This window comes from Sylvia atricapilla, chromosome 4 (assembly GCF_009819655.1).
Source record: "Sylvia atricapilla isolate bSylAtr1 chromosome 4, bSylAtr1.pri, whole genome shotgun sequence".
Lineage (NCBI taxonomy): Eukaryota > Metazoa > Chordata > Aves > Passeriformes > Sylviidae > Sylvia > Sylvia atricapilla.
This window is the reverse complement of record NC_089143.1, coordinates 9,293,641-9,313,454: the sequence shown is the minus strand read 5'-3', so window position 1 is coordinate 9,313,454 and position 19,814 is coordinate 9,293,641. Positions and strand designations below refer to the sequence as shown.

General features: G+C 39.3%; 1 protein-coding gene across 1 annotated transcript in view; it reads left to right on the top strand.

The window, feature by feature from the left end:
• The window catches only part of LIMCH1 (LIM and calponin homology domains 1), a 175,416-nt gene that overhangs the window by 55,017 nt on the left and 100,585 nt on the right, over positions 1 to 19,814 (top strand). The window contains exon 2 of the mRNA XM_066317063.1: positions 10,986 to 11,056. Coding sequence (XP_066173160.1) covers positions 10,986 to 11,056 — 71 coding nt within the window. The remainder of the gene's footprint in view (positions 1 to 10,985; positions 11,057 to 19,814) is intronic.

Genomic DNA, 19,814 nt, shown 5'->3' with positions numbered 1-19,814 from the left:
ACATGAGTGTCAGGAGGTACATAAAAAAACCAATGTGCTGATAAAGGATTTCAGTCAATCATATCTTTTCCTCTCATTTTGACATGTGAAAACTATAAATTAACTAATTCTTAAAAGTGCCTTGCAATCCAACTCTGATGATATTTAAATAGGCTTTTCAATGTTGATTCCTGCCAGTGCTTCATGTTTAATGTATAATTTGAATTGCCCTCTTGACATGAGTGGGGTACTCTGGATTGGTAAGAAAGAGTGAAAATGTGCTTGGGATAGGTCTGATTCTGTCAGGGAAGTGGCCAACTGAAAAGATTTCTTGGAATTGTAGAAATGTAGCAAATGTTTTGAAACTTGCAGTTCTTATTGTTTAGATTGGAAATGTTAAGCATATTTTAATGGTCTCCTTTTCTACTATTAAAGCATTATGGTAAAATAATTGCATTCCTTTCAATCCATTTTAGACCTTACATGATTTCCACTATGAGTAAAAATAAAAGTAACAGTTGTTAAGATAATTGTCAGGGGGTTTTTTCCTCTTCGGGAATTTATTTTCTACAAGACTAAATAGTTAAATTTTATAGAAGGCAAATTTCTTTTATTGCTCTGACTATATCGGAATAAGATGCTCAATCTAATTGTTCCTATTATTTGTTTCACCCAACAATAAACAGGGCAGAGAATGAGCACCAGTGAAGCTCACTGATCTGATAATGAGAGGTGCTCATTCTGTGTCTTGCTTCTGGTCAGGTCTGTCATGTCTTCAGAGCTGGTGCTTCTAGAACTGTCAGGGCTACATAATAGATGAGCCTGAACCGATGGAGGCAGCAGGTGCTCTAGTAATAGAACAGAGCAGTGTTTATTATTGTTGTATGCACCATCAATCCTCCTCCCTTTCCCCTCTGCTTTCTGTGTCCTCCAAACAAAGGCTCCCTATATCTGCAGCAGCAGGGGAGAAAAGAGCAACAACTTACTCTGTGTAACATTGTTGGGTTTTGTCTCAGGGGCAACCTTGTAAATAGGTCTTGATTTGATGCTCCAGACCTTTGAATGGCATGTTTACCAGTGCAGGGGACAACAGTATTGATTTATGAGTTGCATTTTCCAGAAAACTCTTACTGGTTACTGTTACTGTTATTTGTAACTGCCCTATTTCAGCTAAATCAGATGAATGAAAAATGGCTTTCAATCTAGTACTCAGAATGCACTGCAAGATCTCTAGCTCCTATGGGAGCAATGTGTTGAAAGATAGGTCTATACATTATTTAATTGGGGAAAATTGTAATTTTTGGGAGAAGGAGGAGGACAGAGAAATGGAAATAAATAGAGGCTCTTAGTTCTGCTTAAGATGCTGACAGCTCTTGGAAATGTCTTTTCAAGAGTAAGCTGTGATTTGAAATCTTACAGAAGTACTTCCTTTTCTATTTGTAGGCAGCCAAATCTACCAACATCTCATGTCCATGCTCTAAGACATCAGTTGATCGTAGCTATTCTGCAGTATTTCTCTGGTCTGGAGCATTAATGGCAGTCACTATTCCCTTTTGCAGGGCTGTTGCCCTCCTTCAGGATCTGGGTCAAAGGGGCCATGGAGAAGAGAACAGTTGAGGTTTATTCCAGTAGAGACTGCAGTGGGTTTTCTATCTACTTGTAATGTCATCTTAATTTAGAAATAGTTGTTCTGTTTCACCATACCCTTCTATTTATTTTCTGGTGGTTTCATTCACTTATGGCAGTGTTCTTTTTGTGGCTGTGTTGTGTTTTCATACCAGCTGGCAACTAAGCACCACACAGCTGCTCATTCACTCCTCCCCTGCAGGAAGATGAAGGGAAGAGATTTGGAAAGGTAAAAGTGAGAAAACTCATGGAGTGAGATAAGAATAATTTAATAATTGAAATAAAATAGTCCTACATTGTAATGAAAGGGAAAATAACAAAGAGTGATAAATAAAACCCAAGAAAAGCAAGTGTTGCAATAGAAACAACCTGCCAATGCCCAGCCAGTCCCTCAGCAGCAGCTTCCCCACCAACCTTCCCTCTGGTTCTTTTGCTGAACATGATCCATATGGTATGGGATATCCCTTTGGGTCAGTAGGGACAGCTGATTTCCTAAATTCTTCTGAGTCTAGTTTTATCCATGCTTGGTAGCCAAGTGTTGTTTAAAAACTGTCTTAGCTGGAAAAGCATTCAGAGTGGGAATGCCCTTTCTTAACGCTATCTCTACAGAGGCAGGGACAAAGTAGATCTACTTCCAAAGAGTTATTAATAAAGGTCTCAAAAGTGTATGACTGAATTAAGGTTAGCCTCCTTTCCGCAGGAAAGTGGATAATTTTTCTTCCATCTGTGATTTTTTTTAATGCACCATTTTTCCTGTTTAGAACTACCTGGGTAATTCTGTGGTTTGTTTGCAAGTGACTGCAAAACCGTGGCACACAGGCCTGTTCTTGCTTGAGAACGTGTCAAGAGAAGATCCAGAATACAGAAGAAACCTCCAAGAAACTCAGATATTGTTCCCAAAAGCATTGTGGTTTACCTCTTTCACTTTTATTTGAAAGGAGCGAAGTTTTGCAGAGTTGTAGTGATAGTAGATAGAATTACGCTTTCAGAAGTGTTTGTATGACACATCTCTATTCCCCATGGACAGTTTCCTGCTTTGCTTGCTCTGGGCTTCCAGGCTTATTGTCTGGAAAATCAAGTCTTAAATTCCTTGCTGAACTATACTTTTATATATATAGCAAGAGATATATTTAAATTGCACAGACCGTAAATGGGACACTTTACATGTGGACTTGCTTTGAAATGACTTGATGGTATTAAATTTAAAAGCTTCAAGGTAGACTGGTGCCTACTGATGCTCATCATTGGCATTTCAGAGGCTTCACTGAGACCTAAGACACTGAGTGTCATCTTTAAATTGGTATTTTAATTTATTATTGTTTTGCTCAAGTGAACACTTAATTTCTTCAAAAAGGGAAGCTGGTGTCTCCTACCAGACATTTTTCATTGCAAAATCTCAGTAATAGTACTGAGCTTTGGTAGTCTCTCTGACAGTGGTTAATGACAGGCTGAAGTGCTTCTAGTGCTGGGCCTCTCTAAATTGGAGCATCTAATATGTTTGTATTCCTGTCTCTGTGCAGCTTTAAATGTATGCAGTTTTTAGGTTGTCTGCCAAGATGCGAATTCCTGGCAGAAATAAACACACTGGTGTCAAAAACTGCTTGTCCAAGAAGTAGTGCAGTGGTCTTGTAAAATATAAATGCAGCGATTAATGTAAAATAGGTTAAAGCCGTGTAAAGTGGGGTTTAGCAAATCTAGATACGGCAGTGATCCTATCATCTCCTACAGAGCTGTTGATCTCTTCATTGCTTTGAGGGTGAGACAAGATGTTGAGTTCAGTGAGGAGTCTGCTGCCTGTGTTGTGTTTTGCTCTGCCTCAGCAGCTGTAACTGACAGAGCTTTAAACACTTCTGATTCAGGACTGTCTAAACTTTTTAGAGCTGGAGGGTTTTATTAACACATGCTTCAGTTTCAACGTATAGATGATACAGCATAGCATGAATCTTGGAGGAGCAGTTTTTCAAGAACATGGGATACTAGACCTAGAAAAAGGAGTAAAAGGATTTTAAAAAGTCTGTTTTAATTCTTTGCTCTTTTAGAGATGGCCAGAAACCCAATTTCCTGTTCTGCTGGACAGTTGCTAATGCAATCAACCTGAGACAAAAGAAAAAATTTCTCCCATCCTTTGCTAAAAATATCTTTGACTTGGTGATAAAATGTGAGGTAAATAGGTATTGGTGGGACATTTACTCTGTGTTCGGTAGTCAGAGCTTGAGTTATCTCCCTCCATCAGTTCTGATTTCAGCTTCAAGAAGGATTAGAGAAAAAATAAGAACTGAATCAACAGGTTCTGCTTTTGAGCCTAGTTCCCTATGTACACTTTTCTTTTCATATGTAATCGAAGAGATAGAATAAAAGGCAGTGTGAACACTTGTCTGTCCATGGAAAGCCCCAGGGAATCACACAAAAAGCAAACTCATGATAACTTTAATTAGCCTTTCATTTGTTAGTGAGCAGACTGCTTATTTAGCCTGGTTGGGTGAGAAAGTAAGACCTTGGGAAAGGGTGTTCATGATAATAATCACCAGTGACCTGCTCCTCTTCCCTTCAAAGGTGGGGGAGCTGCCATGGTGCACTGGTTCACTCAAAGCAGGAGAGGTTATGCAGAAGTTAAAGGACAGCTGAATAGGCATGAGCTCCCTCTCTCTTACGTCACTGAGGCATTTCTCCATGCAGCTTTCTCCAGGCTAGAGAGTCTTCAGACTCTTCAGACAGGCAGGACTAGATTAAATGAGGGCCTTGGACTGAGGAGGTGGATGCTTGTCTTCTGGTCTCTTGTACCTGTTGACCTCACATCATCTGTGCTCCTCTGATCTCTGCTTCTCTGACCATCTGCATGGAGTCTTGTTTTTACAGAAAAGAGCAAACAGCTAGAGAATGTATCGTTATGGTAAGACGTACCTTCCACCAAATACAAGTTATTTTCCTGAAATAGTGCTTCATCTTCCTTCTCCCCACTCAAGAAGTAGGATGAACACTTTACAGATAAATCAATGGCAAAAACCTGCAATTCTCAGCTTCTTTAATTCCCATTGAAACTAAGGGATGATGGATCCCACAGTATAGGAAATAAGGGATTGATTTTTTTAAAAAAAAATATAAATTTAAGCAATAAAAAGAATCCCAAATTGAAGAATTAATTAAAAACACCCTAGAGTGGTCTGTCATGTCTGTCATCTGGTGCCTAATTTCGATAACACCGGAGATAAGAGTCTGGTTGCCCATAAAACAACAATACAATGCCAGTCTACTGACTGTCAAATACAAATTGGATGTAACAGATGACCTGATGCTAGGTGAAGCTTTCAGGGCATCTGCTGCAGCCAAGAGAAATCTGACAGAAGTTGCTTTTAAGTTCGCTTCCTGCTCTTTGCTCTCTTTCTACACGGAATGTTCAGCCTTGGCTGTAATGTTTTCTGCCCCACCCCACCCCAAAGGGAAGGCTGCAATATCTGGCAATGCACCTGGAAATGTATACAAACAGCATTATGGAGGAGAGATGAAAAGGAAGCTGATTTTACTCTATCATTAAATTTTAACACTCCTTAGCAGCTTGCCAGCCAAATGGGATTATACTACCAGATGTCCTGGCAGAAATGCACACGCCTCTGCAAGATCATAAATCCAAGCAACGTATGGCAACTCTGCATGTTTAATACTACTGTTAGCAATGCAGAATTTCAGTGTGGAAAGCCCTGGTGGTGGGCAGGATTTAGCAAGGACAAAAGCTTCCCAGACTTAGCTTTAAAGACTTAGGTAGAGTAAAAGATGCTGGTAGTGTTGTTATGTACTACTCTTTCAGGTTTTTTTTTTTGTCATGTGTCATAAACAAAGTACTAACAGAGCAAGTTTAGTCTACACTTCAAATATAGGTATCCATTCATAGGATCATGTCCTCATTAATCCATGAAAAGGATCAGAAAAAAACACCAGCTGTCGTGGGTTTTTTAGTTGTTGTTCCCTTCATGGAAAACAAAAGGCAGTGACTAGCATCCCTTAGTAAATAAATTATTCCTTTAGTGAGGGCTTAGAATTGGGCCCACCAAAGGGGAATGTGTTTGTATCAGTGGATGTGGTTTTTCCATGCTGTATGTTGACTCCAAACTGTCAGCTGACCTGATCAGCAGTGTGGCAGAAGGGAATTTAAAGCAAATGGGGGAGAACATGCTATTTTATTCTATTGCTGCTAGAAGAAGTGACGTTTATATGAAGTATAAAAAAAGCGAGTCAGCTTTCTGTCTCATTAAAGAATAATATGAGGGTGAATAGTCAGACAAGAAGAACAAAAGGGACTTCAGCACAGGTAGTTTACTTTGCCAATTGCAGTTAAACTTAAATGACCAGGAAGTGGAAGACCTAAAAATAATGTCAAATGCTCTCTTTGCAGAATTATCTTACTACCCAAGTGTAAAGTCTCCCCTCATTCTCCCATATTCTTTAAATTTTCAAGTTCTGCATCACAGAATTTCAGGCGATTCATTGCTGGCCGCATTAGTCATTCTGAGCTCATGCTGGGTTTGTCCCTGAGAGTAGAATTACAAACTACAGATATTTGTTTGCTCTTTTACTGATTGCAGTAGTAAATGGCCTCAATACTGTAAAGCCTTGGAAGGCTTTGAGCAGAGTGTTTGTTGTCATTCAGCTTTCCTGGAAGACAGGTATGTTAGACCAGTGGTTGTTGCCCCTGGAAAACTCCATTAATGCAATCTTCAAGTTTCTCTGTATTAAATCAACTTCCTAGTATTTTGTAATAAAGCTGTTCACATTGCTATGGAACAGCTGGTTTACTGGGACTGGTTTACATTGCTATGATTTTAGCAATTTAAATGCCTCTGTGACATAAGAGAGAGGGAACTCATGCCTAGATGATGTGTTGTGTCCACTTTTGCAGACAGAGACATTGCATGATCAATAGGTGGCTGAACCAGGAGCCAGTGAGGGCTCTCCAGGCTCCATCACACTGTCATAGAAATGTGCTGCAATTCTGGGCTGCAAAGGGGAATCTGGCTTTAACTGGTCAGGGTTGTTTAGTTCAGAAATCTCCTGCTTATGTTACATGAAAATGGAATTTAACTTGCATATTCATCTTATTAGCTCAGATTATAACTCAAAAAAGGGAAGTAGAAATTCATTACTCTAAAGGAGCCAAATCCTGATGCCCTAAAAGGTGTCATGCTTCCTTTGGTGGTTTGTGTTCCCTGTTGCTTGTACAATCCAATGTTTTGTATATACATACCTGATTATTACAGTTTAAGCCTTACTTTTATATCTTCCTAGTTAAGTAGCAGGGCGTGATTTTTTCATTTAAGAAAAATAAAAATTATTTAGGGGAAAATATGAAACTCGTGTGAAACTCTTTGAAAATCTCCCTCTCTTTACTGTTATGCTCCATAAGCTCTCAAAAATGCATAATGAGAAACAAAGACCTCTTCCTGCTGTGTCTCTAATTTTTTTCACTGCAGAACATAGAAATTTCAGATGTGCACATAGAAAATGAAAGTGTTTTCAGTGTGTCATCTCTGATGACCAAGTATTTATTTAACTACTTATAGCTTGTTGGCCTAGATAAATTTCACCTGAGGACAGCATCTGTTCACTAATTTGTCACCTTTTCTTTTTCATGCCCCTAAGCTGTTTTGACACGAGGGGCTTTGCAAGCTCCATCTCAGGAAGCACCAGCAGCAATATAAAATGCAAGGAAAACGATGTAAACTGAAGCTTTGGGAAAATAAAGTTGTACAATATGGCAATGGTTAGTGGCTGGATAACAGCCATCCTTAGCATGTGTAACTGCAAAGAACAAAAGAGTTAATCAGCAACAATACAATATATTGTACATAACAAGTGTTACTGTATGCAAATATGTATTAAAGTTGTTGCTATGAAAAACTTCTATTACTCATTTTAGGTTCATTTTCTGTCATTAAGTGACAGGGAAACTGAGAAATGCACCCGGCACTCAAATAATCACCCTGGTTGCAACACTTGTAGCTTTTTACAGAGAAGAAAATATCATCCAGATGATGAATAAAAACAACGCCTCCTCATAAATGAAGCACACAGTAATAAATGATACTGTTTTGCTTCTGTTCTCTATTTTTAATTTCCAGTGTGACAGGGAAATGCAGCTTTTTTCCACTCAGCTTTATAGAACTTAATAAAGAAGTGGGGAGGCTATTCTACTAATCATTAGCAAGATGCAGTTTGTGCTTTGTCTTTAAGCTACTTTGCTTTAACTTTGGCACCCTGGCACTGCAAGAATCACAGTATGCTGCCATTGCAGAGTGGATAGGGAACTCTTCCATCTATCTTGCTTCCTCCTGCACTGGCAAAGTGTGCTGGTCTGTATCAGTGAGGTGGGAAGATTGCAAGGTGGAAGATGGGGTTGTGTCTCCAAAGCATGTAAGACATGGTGGTCTGGAAACCATTGTTACAAAAGTCCTCTCAGTCAGCATCTTGGGTTTTGGTGTTACTTCTCTTTTTTCCTTTCCTGAAGACAGCAGCCCAGGATACAGAGTGCCTTGCATCTTTTCATGACTGGGTTTGTGCAGGTTCAGTCCTAAACACCAGTTCTCTGTACTATGAAAGCTAAAGATTTGTTCTTCCATTTTGCAGTTTTCTGTATCTGGTTGCAGATGAACAATTTCTTTTTTTTCCAGTGGAGCTTAGTAGAAGCACTGCAAGTGCTGTCCTTTAGGCCTCGTGTGTCAGTGTTTTCAGAGTTCCATCCAGCAAACTGGAGGCTTTTATTTCCTGAGATGGAAGATAAGTTAGTAAAACAGACCAGTGCTTATATCAATAACATGAACACAGTCCTGTGATGTGTGCAGCATTTTTGTGATACCATGGCTAATGCACGCACTTTCATTTTTACTGGAGTTTGGGTAAAGCATGCACTTTGCTATGTAGATTCTTTGTATGCAAATACAAGAGTGTCAGTCCTTTTGCTTGAAGTCCCTTTGTCTCCTGCTCTGGGTGTGCTGAGCAGAGGTTACCTCAGCACTGTGCAACAGGTTGACCTGTGGGCCTCCAGTTGTTCATCAGGGTGTGGCCCAAAGTGGCCCCTGCAGGGAGGTGTGTGTCTGTGCATACGCCAACAACTGAGATCTTGTTTCTTCTGGAATAGGTGGATCCAGCTTCTTGCTTCTCTCAGGCCCATTTTAGGTTTATCTTTGTCATTTATAATGTCATCTTCGTGCTTATTTTTAGTTTCTAGTCTTTCTCTGTTGAACTGTTTTTTACATTTTAATTGACTAAATCAGGAGACTTGTAGGTGATTAATGTTTTCCCTCTGCAGCTGCATCATCTAGAACAGGCATACACCTTGCCATGCCTCATTTACTTCCAGTTCCTTTTCAAACAGATGTGCACTGTTCCTGGACCTTCCTGTCTTTCCTCACCTCCTGTCAGTGTGTGTTGTACCTCTCACTGGATGAATCTGTGTGCCAGCTGTGCATCTGTGTTTCATGATATTATTTGTGCAGACAGAAGTTGTGTATGAAACCTTCCTACATCGTCAGTAATAACAGCAATACTCATGTGACAGCTTTTGGCAGGTAGAATTGTGGTAACAGTTTCAGTACTGGTCCCTGTTAAACGAGGGTCTTCAACAAATGCATAAGAAGACTGATCTCCAGATCTGGGGCATTTGGTGCTGAGGAGTGAAATAAGATGACTATAATTTTTCTTTCATTTTTTCATAGATTAAAAAACCACTTGGAGTCAGGCTGCTATGAAGTAGCTCTTTCTACTCCTTTCTGTACTACAGCTTGTGCATGAAACAAAAGTTAGTTTTGATATACTCCACCAATAATTCATCCCAAATGCTAATGGTTTTATTGTCATAATTTTCCCATGTCCCAGCAGATCAAGATTAGAGATGATTTACTATGACTAGATATATTTTAAATGGTTAAAGGTCATTTACTACAAATTACGTGTGGTTTCTTCAAAAATATGAGTGCAACACAGTGCCTTGTTCTGCTTTAAATATTGGCATAAGATATGATTGTCCACTGATGCCCTTATGATACATTTTTCAGAGTATAGGAGAATTTCCTTCACATTGAACGAAACAATATGTTTATAATTTACTGAAGGATTGGATTTTAGGCTTTGCATTTGCATTTCAGTTAAAAAGTGTTGCTCTCTGTCCAAGACTGCACAGCTATAACCAGTGTTTCTGAAACTGATGCTTTCACTAATCCTGTGGGACAGTGCCAGACTTGTCAGCTTTTATAAATTGCTGTCTTTATGACAGGAAACTTGGAGGGGAAGGGTCTTATATCTGAATATAACAGCAAGGAGAAAACAGGGACATAATGACAGATGTGTCCCCAAGTCACTGTTCTCTATGGTGGAAGCAACACCCAGAGCAAAGATTTGCTGAAAGGTTGGATGCAAGCCATGAGAACTCTATAAGCATCCGGTAAATATTTTGCCTGGGTAAAGAGAAGACCTCCTGCAGGACAATTAAAACCATTTTTTTTTCTTTGTATTGTTTCTGTTCAGTGCTTTCTAAACTTAGTATCTATTTTTATATCTTTTGTGATAATAATAAAAAGTTTTCTTTTAACCGAACATATCATCTGTTGAGAATGATATGAGGATGAATGGGAGGACACTGTCAACACAGTAGTGAGTCATAAATGGGGGTTCAGTCATGCTTGGAGAATCCAGTGCCCTCAGGCAAGACTGGGATTCCTGGAAGGTTTCTAGATGGTCCATCCCCAAGCAGCACAGACTTGCTTAAGAGCTTGTGAGGCAAAGTGTTCCTCCTGGTCAGAGTGTACCTGGGAGCACCCATCGCTTCCACTGAGTTTGTATTCTCTTAACACTCATGGTTGAATTGCTGATATGAAGTATCTTTTAATATGACCAGGAGTATTGAGGCATATGTCTGAAGGGCTGTAACTCATTCCAGTGCTTTCAATTGTCTTTGCTTATTCTATAAAGATGATAAGTTCAGGACTAAAGCTCAAGGCTGGTACAAAAGGTTAAATGTGATTGCAAAAAAAAAGGAATAAAAATACATAGTTTGTCTAAATTAAATAGTTTTAAAATTCAAGGTACTATGAAATAAAACTTCTAAAATATTCTGAAGATTATATTGTAGATTTTGTTTTATCTTTTTTGGTTTTTACTGCTAGAAAACAGTTCTTTTATAACCAGCAATTGCATTGGCTGGTGGAAATACTTTGTCCTATATGTTAAATAGCTTGATGAAATGGGAAGGAGAAATGGACATGACTTAGTCCTTTACAAAGCCTGTAAAGCTCAAATGTTCCTTACAGAGGAGATGCTCTAACTGAATATTATGAATTGCACTTGTAAAGCTCTCTTTCTAATAGATGTCACTCTTTTGTTTCCCTCTTTTGCAGCAAGTGACGGGCAGAAGTTTTGGTGAGAAAGATTTTCGCTCTGGATTAGAAAACGGCATTCTTCTGTGTGAGTAAGTAATGCTTACAGTTTTGAGCCTTGAATAAAATCTTGACTAAAATAGAAAACAACCTTAGCTGAGTATGTCCCATTGTTGATTTCCTTTTTGAGAGGCATAGTGGTATTTCGCTCCAGTATCATTTCAGTGCCAAAGCTATTGTTATGGTGAGGGTTGAAATGTGGCTTAAGGAAAGCAGGTTTTATGAAGTGCTTCCCTCACTCCACCCCAGCTCCTTAGCTGAGTTATGTAAAAAAAATAAATACTATGTTTGGTTTTTGGTTTCCTTTTACTTAATGTTGTTAACCACAGGTTGGCAAACGGTGTTCTGCACCTGCTCTGGACGTCTCTGCTACAATGAGGCGTTTTGGACCAACTCCAAACCTGAATGCTGTCAGGAGGTAGCCATCTGAATACCATCAGTACACAGCTGCTTTAATAGTTTCTGGAAAGGTTAGGCATCCTCTAAATTTTGCCTAAAGGTGTGTTTCAGTGACGTGGTTTGTAATTTTTGGATGAGAGACACAAGATTGGTTTTGCACATTTCTCTGTGTAGTTCTAATGGCTAGTTTTTAGGAAGAGTCTTCCAAAACCTTGTTACAGGTTTACATGCCAAAGCTGGCAACTTCTAAGAGCAATTTGGAAATGTACCCTAATGCCCTTAGTCCTTTGAAAATCATGTTGTCAGGCATTTGGGAGAATCTGCTGATCAGAATCATCTATATGGACCAATTTCTTTCCTTGGATATGCAGAGCTGTGACTGAAGTTCATAAAAGCTGTCTTTGCACACCAGAATGATGAAGCTTGTGCAGCACTGAATCCATCCTTATAAAGGAGATCTCCTGAGATGTGTAGGTGGACAATTGCATAAAGTTTCATACTATTCCAGGTACTAGAACTTGGAAGGTGTTTCAGCAGTAGAGTTGAGCTAATATCCTGTAACTCAGCCCGAGGTAGCTTACCATAGATCTGAAACCTACTTGTGTAAATACTTTTATATGTCTCACTGGTGCCATTAATCAGACAGCTTGAACTTCAGCTTTTAAAGGTGAAAAAATAGAAAGGAAATGATGTGATCTATTTTGATTGTAGTTGTGTGTCTTTGCTGAGGAGTGGCTTAGGGAGGAGGGAAGTAGTTGTTATTGTTGATCAAAAGTTGTGTAACTCAGAAGGAGCATACCCTCTTTGTATTTAAGAGTTGCCTCTTAAACAAGATCTCTCTCCTCTGTGTGTTGAAGGGAAATGCTGTGTTCTGAATCACTTCACAGTGCTCTTTAAATGTTAAGGTTGAATTGTGTTGCATGAAAAGCAAGGGCTGTGTATTTCAAGATTAGATTGTAATCTTATCTGCAAGTAAGCAGAGGTAGTCTGTTTTGAATGCGGTAAATCTTTAAGATGGAGGGCTCAACAAGCTAATGTTTTGCTAATGAGACTAATAAATATGTATTTCTTAGAAGGTGGAGAGCTCCAGTAATAACCAAGTCAAGGGACAGTGCTTGGTTCTGTGATATTGGCAAATTGCTTGTCCTCATTTACCACTTGTGGATCAGTGCAAATCAGCCTGAAGGAATCTGTCTCCTCAGCCTCAGATTTTAAAAGCCAGTGATGTTTGTATTGAATCCTGCTCTTGGTTAGCAAGCTGTAGTTAGGGTATAAAACTCTATTAGGCTACAGAGCATTGACGAGAAAGCCACCAAATTGGCCTTCAAGTTTAGTTTCTTGATGACAAACTATAGACCAGCAGTAGAAGTGTACTCCTCACTGGTTCCAAGTCTACTGTAAAACAGAGAAATCAACAGAAATTTTTGGGTCTAAAACTTAAAACTTTTCGAGTATCTTTAAGAAGTACTTTTGCAAGTGAAGTACAGATAGTTAATTTTTTATCTGTTGCTCAGTGAAGAAGCACTGTAAAGCTGCCAGAAGCAATATTGTCTTTCTAGACAGAATTATCAGAAACCTACTAGGGTACCTAATGAAAAAAATGTAGTTGTATACAAGCTTTCTCTTAACTCCCTTCTGGTCTGTTGTGCTTTCATAGCAGCTGACCTCAACAAGTAGATGAAAACCTAAGTCTCTGAAAACTTTAGAAGACGAGAAAGAAATTATAGCTGTCTTGGTTTCTGAAGATGGAAGAACTCATTGCTTTTGGTCAGGTTTTGTCTGATTTATTGAAGTTTTAGGGAAAAGCAAACTTATATCTGTTTTTTATCCTCAGGACAGTACTCACTGCAAGTGGCATTAACTGGCAACTCATAGCCAGACACTTGTGTGGGTGATGTCCATGTGAATGTGGAATAGCTGTGCTTAATTTCCACATGACTCTTTCAGGGTTTTCCTCACCTGTTGTATTTTGTGAGGAGGACTGAAAGTGAGCTTGGGCTCTGAGGGATCTGAGCAGCTAGAGGACTGGAAACTGCTGTCAGGAGTGGGAACACAGCCAGCACGCCTTGAATATCCCAAACATATCTCAAGTTGCCTTCTGGCTTTGTAGGCGTTTTGCAGAAGGGAACGGGGAAGTTACTGTGTCAGAGTCTGTTCCCCAAAGAGACTGATCTATGCAAAAGGATTCAGGGGGAATCTCTGTCTCTCTGTAGCAGGATTGTTTGACCCTGATACACAGTAATGCCAGGCCCACCTCCACTCGATCCCAATCTCGATGTCTTAGCTCACAGACAGAAGCAGACATCACTACACTGGCTATAAATAATTCATTCACATCTAGCAACAATCCACATACTTTAATAAATGGAAACGAGTGCAACTGTGCAATGCCAACAGCTCAGGCTCGTGGGATGAATGTGGAGCACCATCCTGACTAGCAGAGCAGTCCAGATGTGTATGCTTGCCACAGGAACCCACAAGCCTTGCACCTGCCTCTCTGGTAGTGTTTGTGCTGTGGCTGGCATTATGATCTGGCCTCTGTATGAGCTTTATAGCTTGATGTGCTCAGCTGAGGAGCTGAGGGGCATATTTAAATGCAGGATGCCATAAAGCAACAAGTCGACAGATGAGAGCAACACAAGCCCTTTCTTCTTTCTGGCTGTTCGAAAGCCCACTTGTGCAGTTGCCCAGACAATGGGGACTCTAATTGTTCACCCAGCTGTGCTGAGAAGCCAGTGACTGACTTCTGTTTGTCTGAAATGAGTTCATGTTTTTTTTAGCATAGCTGTCTGACATCAGTGCAGATGGTGAGTTCGGCAGGGATATAATATCTATATATGCAGAGGCAGTTCTTACTCTGTTCATGCTTTGTGAATTAAATTATTGTATGAAAAGACTGAAGGGTTTCTGCATGGGTGGGCAGATGTGCCTTCCTGGGGTCATGGTTGAAAGCTATATGATGCAGGAATACAACACAGTAGCAGGAAATATCACTGGAAATCCTTTATTGCTGCTCCAGCACATGTTCAATTTTTTTTTCTCCCTTGTCACATAGCTTTGGCGTTTAGGTTTGACCCAGATACCATAAAAAGCTAGAGGATTAATCAGAAATAAATTAGATCTGGTTGTTGCAATGCCTAGGTGTTCCTATTCTATGGATTCAGGCAGCTGAATGAAGGTTGACTGCTGAAAATAGTGCTTATCCTGTCTGCCCTGCTGGTTTGGGTGGTTCTGTTGCATTTTTTGAAACAACAGGTAACAGCTGGTTTTGTTTCTAACCATGCAACAATTGGTATTAATAAGTTGAAAAATTATTACAAGAAGAAAAAATGCATGTCTTGCTGCAACCTTGCCCAGTTGTTCCTGCTCTAATATCCATGCAAATGTGTTTTCAATTTTTTTGCCCTTCTCTTTGCTGCCCACCTCCCCTTGTCAAGCTCTGCTACTGCAGGATTCCTTCCTTCATGTTGGGCATTCAGTAGTTAAAGAGCTCTCTGTAGGGATGGGAGACTTCAAAAATCTGAGTTAATTTCTTGCTTTGATATGATTATCCAAACAGGATATATATCCAAGATATCTCTAAGAACTTTTGACATGCAATTGGGATCCTCTTTTCTCTCAGGCTTTCTGTGGAATCAAGCAATCCAGTCACCCTGAAAGTTTGTATTAGTAGTAATGAGATTCTAATGTCAGGAACAGAACCAGACCATAAATAAATAAAATAAATAACAACATATGTAAATAACTAGGTAGATTTAAAAAAAAAAAAAAACCCAACAAAATAAATAATAAAAGAACAACATAAAAATAACAACAAAATAAAAATAACAACAAAAATTTGGATATGGATCCTGGGCAAAAGACCTTAAACAATGAACTAAAACTGAATCCAGTTGGATCTTAGGAGAAACTATTTGTCTTTGCAGTAGAGTCCAACAACATCATGGTTGTGTGTAATACCTTGAGTTCTGTATGTAGAACAGTTTAGCTGCATGTCTGGTTTATGTATGTATTAAAATCAATTTATAGCAGCACATGTAGGCATAATAAGCATGAACGTTCTAACAAATATTTAACTGCATATCTTGAGAAATAATGGCATACACATTTAAAAGTGAAAGAGGACTAACTGTATGTGCTTAAAGATGGATGTCAGTTTTCTGTGCAGCTCTCTGTATACCAACTTAGGAGCAGTTTCCCAAGGTGTTCTTTATTTTTAGAGAGTTATTTTATCTATTAGCGCATGGCATTATGTAACTTAGCAAAATGTGCAGAAACTACACATATTCTTTGAAACCGGGACTCTTTGACTCTGTAACTTTTTTGTTGTTTTTTGAAAGAGGAGATACAAAGATGTTTTACTGTTTTTAAGTAATCTGGGTAAAATTGAACATGTACAGTGAACCAAAAAAAAAAAAGTTTTACACTTTTTCTCCTGTAGGACAATATATTGGAAAGGCAGTTGTCTTCTGTGCACACTCGGAACACATGCTCTTAAAAAGTATGAAAAAGTTTTTAGGTTTTACTTTTAAATAAAAGATATGAGAAATTAGTTATGCACATAGATTATTTTAATAGTATTTAAAGAAAATGTGAAGAGTGGCTATAAATCTGAGCAAACTGCAAGTGATTATGACTAAGAATTACTTAATGGAATTTATTGTTTATTCTGTAATGAGAATGATTTTTGTCCGTAAGTAAGAAATCCCCTTAGCTTGTGTTCTTCATGTTGCTGGTGATGAATGAGCTGCATTTTCTCAAAGAGAATTTCTTTGGATGTGCATCTTGGTTCTAGTGTGTCTGAGCAAGCTTTGGGCTGACATGAATGCAGTTTTCAACGAGGGCTGGCTTTGTGCCAGATCAGTACAAGTGCAATGCTGTGGAATAATAAAACTTTTGTTCTCCAAGTCAGTGATACCGTGAGGTATGAAGAACAGGCTTTGCTGTATATATGGTGTTTCAGTCATTCTTCTTGCAAGTTAACGTCACTTATGTCATCTGGTAGGGGAAAACAAATAGTCTTTGTAGATTATAGGATTTTTCAGATATGTCATTCTAATTGTCTGTTAGTGTTATGGGCCTGGCATCAGTTCAGCGCTTGGCTGTGTAATGAACAGTGAAGAAGTCAGTGGATACCCAGCCCTTATGCTTAATTAGTATTTTGCTTGACTTTCCTGTTCCTGGAAACTGAGGAGGTATTTGAGTTTCATAGGCATATTTGAAGTTTTGAATGTGACCCATGCTTTGAGGTGAGAAGGAATTGGTGTTCTCCTGTGGTTTTCAGGCTCTGTGCTGTAAAGCCAAGACATTATCAGCATCGTGAATTTGGCATGGCTCCAGGTTTGAGAGATGGGCCCCAAGGCTCATTAAGCATTAAGGTTTAGGTTCATGTGAGGACACTTGAAACAGTTTTATAGGAATACGGAGTCCTTAATCTGGTAGTTGTATTGCTGTTTCATAATGAAGAGCTATTTATTAATACAGTTTAGATGAGGGGCCAAAGGTAACATAAACCCTAATGCTAAGCCCATGATGAGAAGAGGGGAATAGCCAGTCAGGGGCATGCTTGAGTACAGTTAGAATGACCTGTCTTTGCATAAAAAAAGTTATAAAAAAATGAATAATAAATAATAATATTTGCATAATAATTTAAAAAAATATGCATTTCAGCAACTGAATAGTAGAGCTTTTTCACTAATGGTTAGTTATCGACAGGGCAGTAGACTGTGGAACTCTGACCCTCTCAAAAGGAGTGTTGCTCAATCGCAAGGCAAGGTAATCCTGTGAAAAGTTTCAGCTTTTCAAGATTGTATGTTTAAGAAAGCATATTTAGTGGTTTTAGAAAACATATCCATGGCCATTGCTACTCAGTGTAAAAACTATGCATGAACTGTAAATTTATAGGTGCATGAGATGCTCTTCACATCAGTCCCTGTGATTGTAGGTTCTATATAAACAGTTCATGAAGTTACTTAAAATCTTCCCTGTTGCCTTTCTTGAGTTTTTTGCAAGGCCTCTATTTTGTTAATAATTTTTGGTTTTTGGCAGAGCAAGACTCATGCAGTCCTGTGTTTGGAATATTTTTTTCTCAATACTACATATCTGCATAGGTCTTTATTCACTTTGTACATATTAGACAGGACTGTTAGCCCTTTATAGGACAAAGTCAGTTCTGTCCTGCTTGTTAAAAAAGCACCTTGTTCATCTGATTCTAAATAAATGATGTCAGGGGCATCGTTAGCAATCACTGAAGAATGTTTTCCCAAAAATATTTTTGTGACCTCAGGAACATGTTTATATTTTGAAACTTCTTAGCCGTGTCTTTTGCAACAAAATATTTTGATTTTTCATTGTTCACTGTTTCAAGGTGATTCGTTCATCTTTAAGACTAGGAGTGGATTTTTTTTGTCCTTTTCAAATATTTGTAGGCATTTTGGAGCTGCCACTAGAGCATGAGTTAAAGATATGTGGATACTGAAGCTGTCTAGCCTAATAATTATCAAGTGCTGAAAACTGCTTGTTTGAATGTAAGTCTGTAAAACTTAACTTGAAGAGAGAAATATCTCTATGAAGGTTTACTGTGGATACAATTTCCTGAATTCTCAAATATGAAATTCCCTTTTACTTTTAGATCAGATCATTAGTCAGCTTTTCTTTTTAGGAATATGATCTGTAGCTTGAGCAAAGAGCTCTGTTGGATACCTCTCCCTCCAGCCTGAATTGATCTGTGAACACACACCACTTCAACCTTTCTTTTCTCCATTTCTGAAGTTTATTCTGTGAAAATGCTTCTCTTCCATTTCCTTCTACAATTGAGATTTTTTGGAGGCTGAGTTTTGGCAGCCATCCTCCGAATATTTTCTTAACTGACGCTTTCTTGCAAGAATTTCATGGGCAGTTTATTGGTGCTTTTCATTAGATCTTTTATCAACTGTTGCCTGAAACGCCTTCTCTTCCTGAAAGAAGTTTTTTTCAAATTCTTAGCGCATGATAAAAAACCCCAGGAAGGTCTAATAAGTTAGTCACACAGTGACTAGCACTGATTTCAGCTTGTCTGTCCAGCTGTGGAGATACTTTATCTCCTGGAATGCCAAGCCTTGGGGACAGCATGAGTAGAGCAATTGATTCTCCCTGTACCTATGAGAGCTGGTTTTTATCAGGGGAAGGAAGTGACCTAGCTTCTCCCTATGCGTGGGACTAGAGCAGCTTTCCACTTCCATCATGCCCTTTTGTTTCTGTAAGGTAAGACAGGTCTAAGGTTTTAGCTTCTGTACAGTGTCTTACTGTCCTTCATTTAACAGGTAGCTACTGGAGAGTCCAAGCCAGCACCTGGCACAGGGGAAAGAGAGGGTGAGTGTCTGGTTGCTCCAGGGGAGATTTAGATTGGATATTAGAAAAAAATTTTTCACTGAGATGGTTGTAAGGCATTGGAACAGGCTGCCCAGGAAAGGGATCCCCAGCAGTGCTGGGTCAACAGTTGGACTTGGTGATCTTTGAGGTCTTTTCCAACCTTAATTACTCTATGTTGGACTGAAAATTATAAGAGAACTTCAAGAGGAACAGAGGATTGTTCTGACTCAGGACAGGTGCATAAGTGCTAGGGATGGTGGGCAGAAATCCCCACAGAGAGCCTGAAGGGTCTGAGAGTAGATCATGTGTATGTAGAGACTCAGGTTTTGTGGATGGAGCCTGAAAATTCTTAGCTGTATCCTGGTTTGGATTATTGTCTTCTGGGTGGGATTGTTGGGATCACTTAAAATGAGCCAAGGATTAGTAGTTGGACTAGGGGAGACTGGATATTGGGATTAGGGGAGGGGGCACAGGCTGGAGCTGCAGATGCAGTTGGGGCTGCCAGAGTAAGATATATGCTGCAGGTTTTCTGTCCTGAAAACTCTTTAGACTAGGACATGGCTGGGGACAGGAGGCCCAGGGCAGCCAAGTCCTTTGGCTAGGATTAGTGAGGCAAGAAAGCATGGGACTGCAGTTGTCAGGGGCTTCTAGGAGAATGTGTGGGTTAGTGCTTTTTCTCACCTGCAGAGTCTTTCCCTTGGGCCATGGCCAAGGATCTTGTGCCAGGTCCCCAAAGCAAGATGCTGGTTGGTCTTGCTTGCCCAATATTTCAAAAGAAAACTACCAGAGCTGATAAAACTTTACATATCAAGACATGTGCTCTATGAAAATCTAAGTTGGCACAGAAAATTTAGTTTGTGTAAACAGGCCTATGTCAGAAGAAGTGTAGTGAGTTTTGAGAAGCAGGGATGGACAGACACTGTGTGAGTGAAGGGGACCAATGAGACACTGCACAAACAGCACAACCTTTCACCTTTTCAGCTGGCTTGGTAGCAAAGCAAGTTTAAACCACTCAATGTTTTGGCATCTGGATTGTTACTC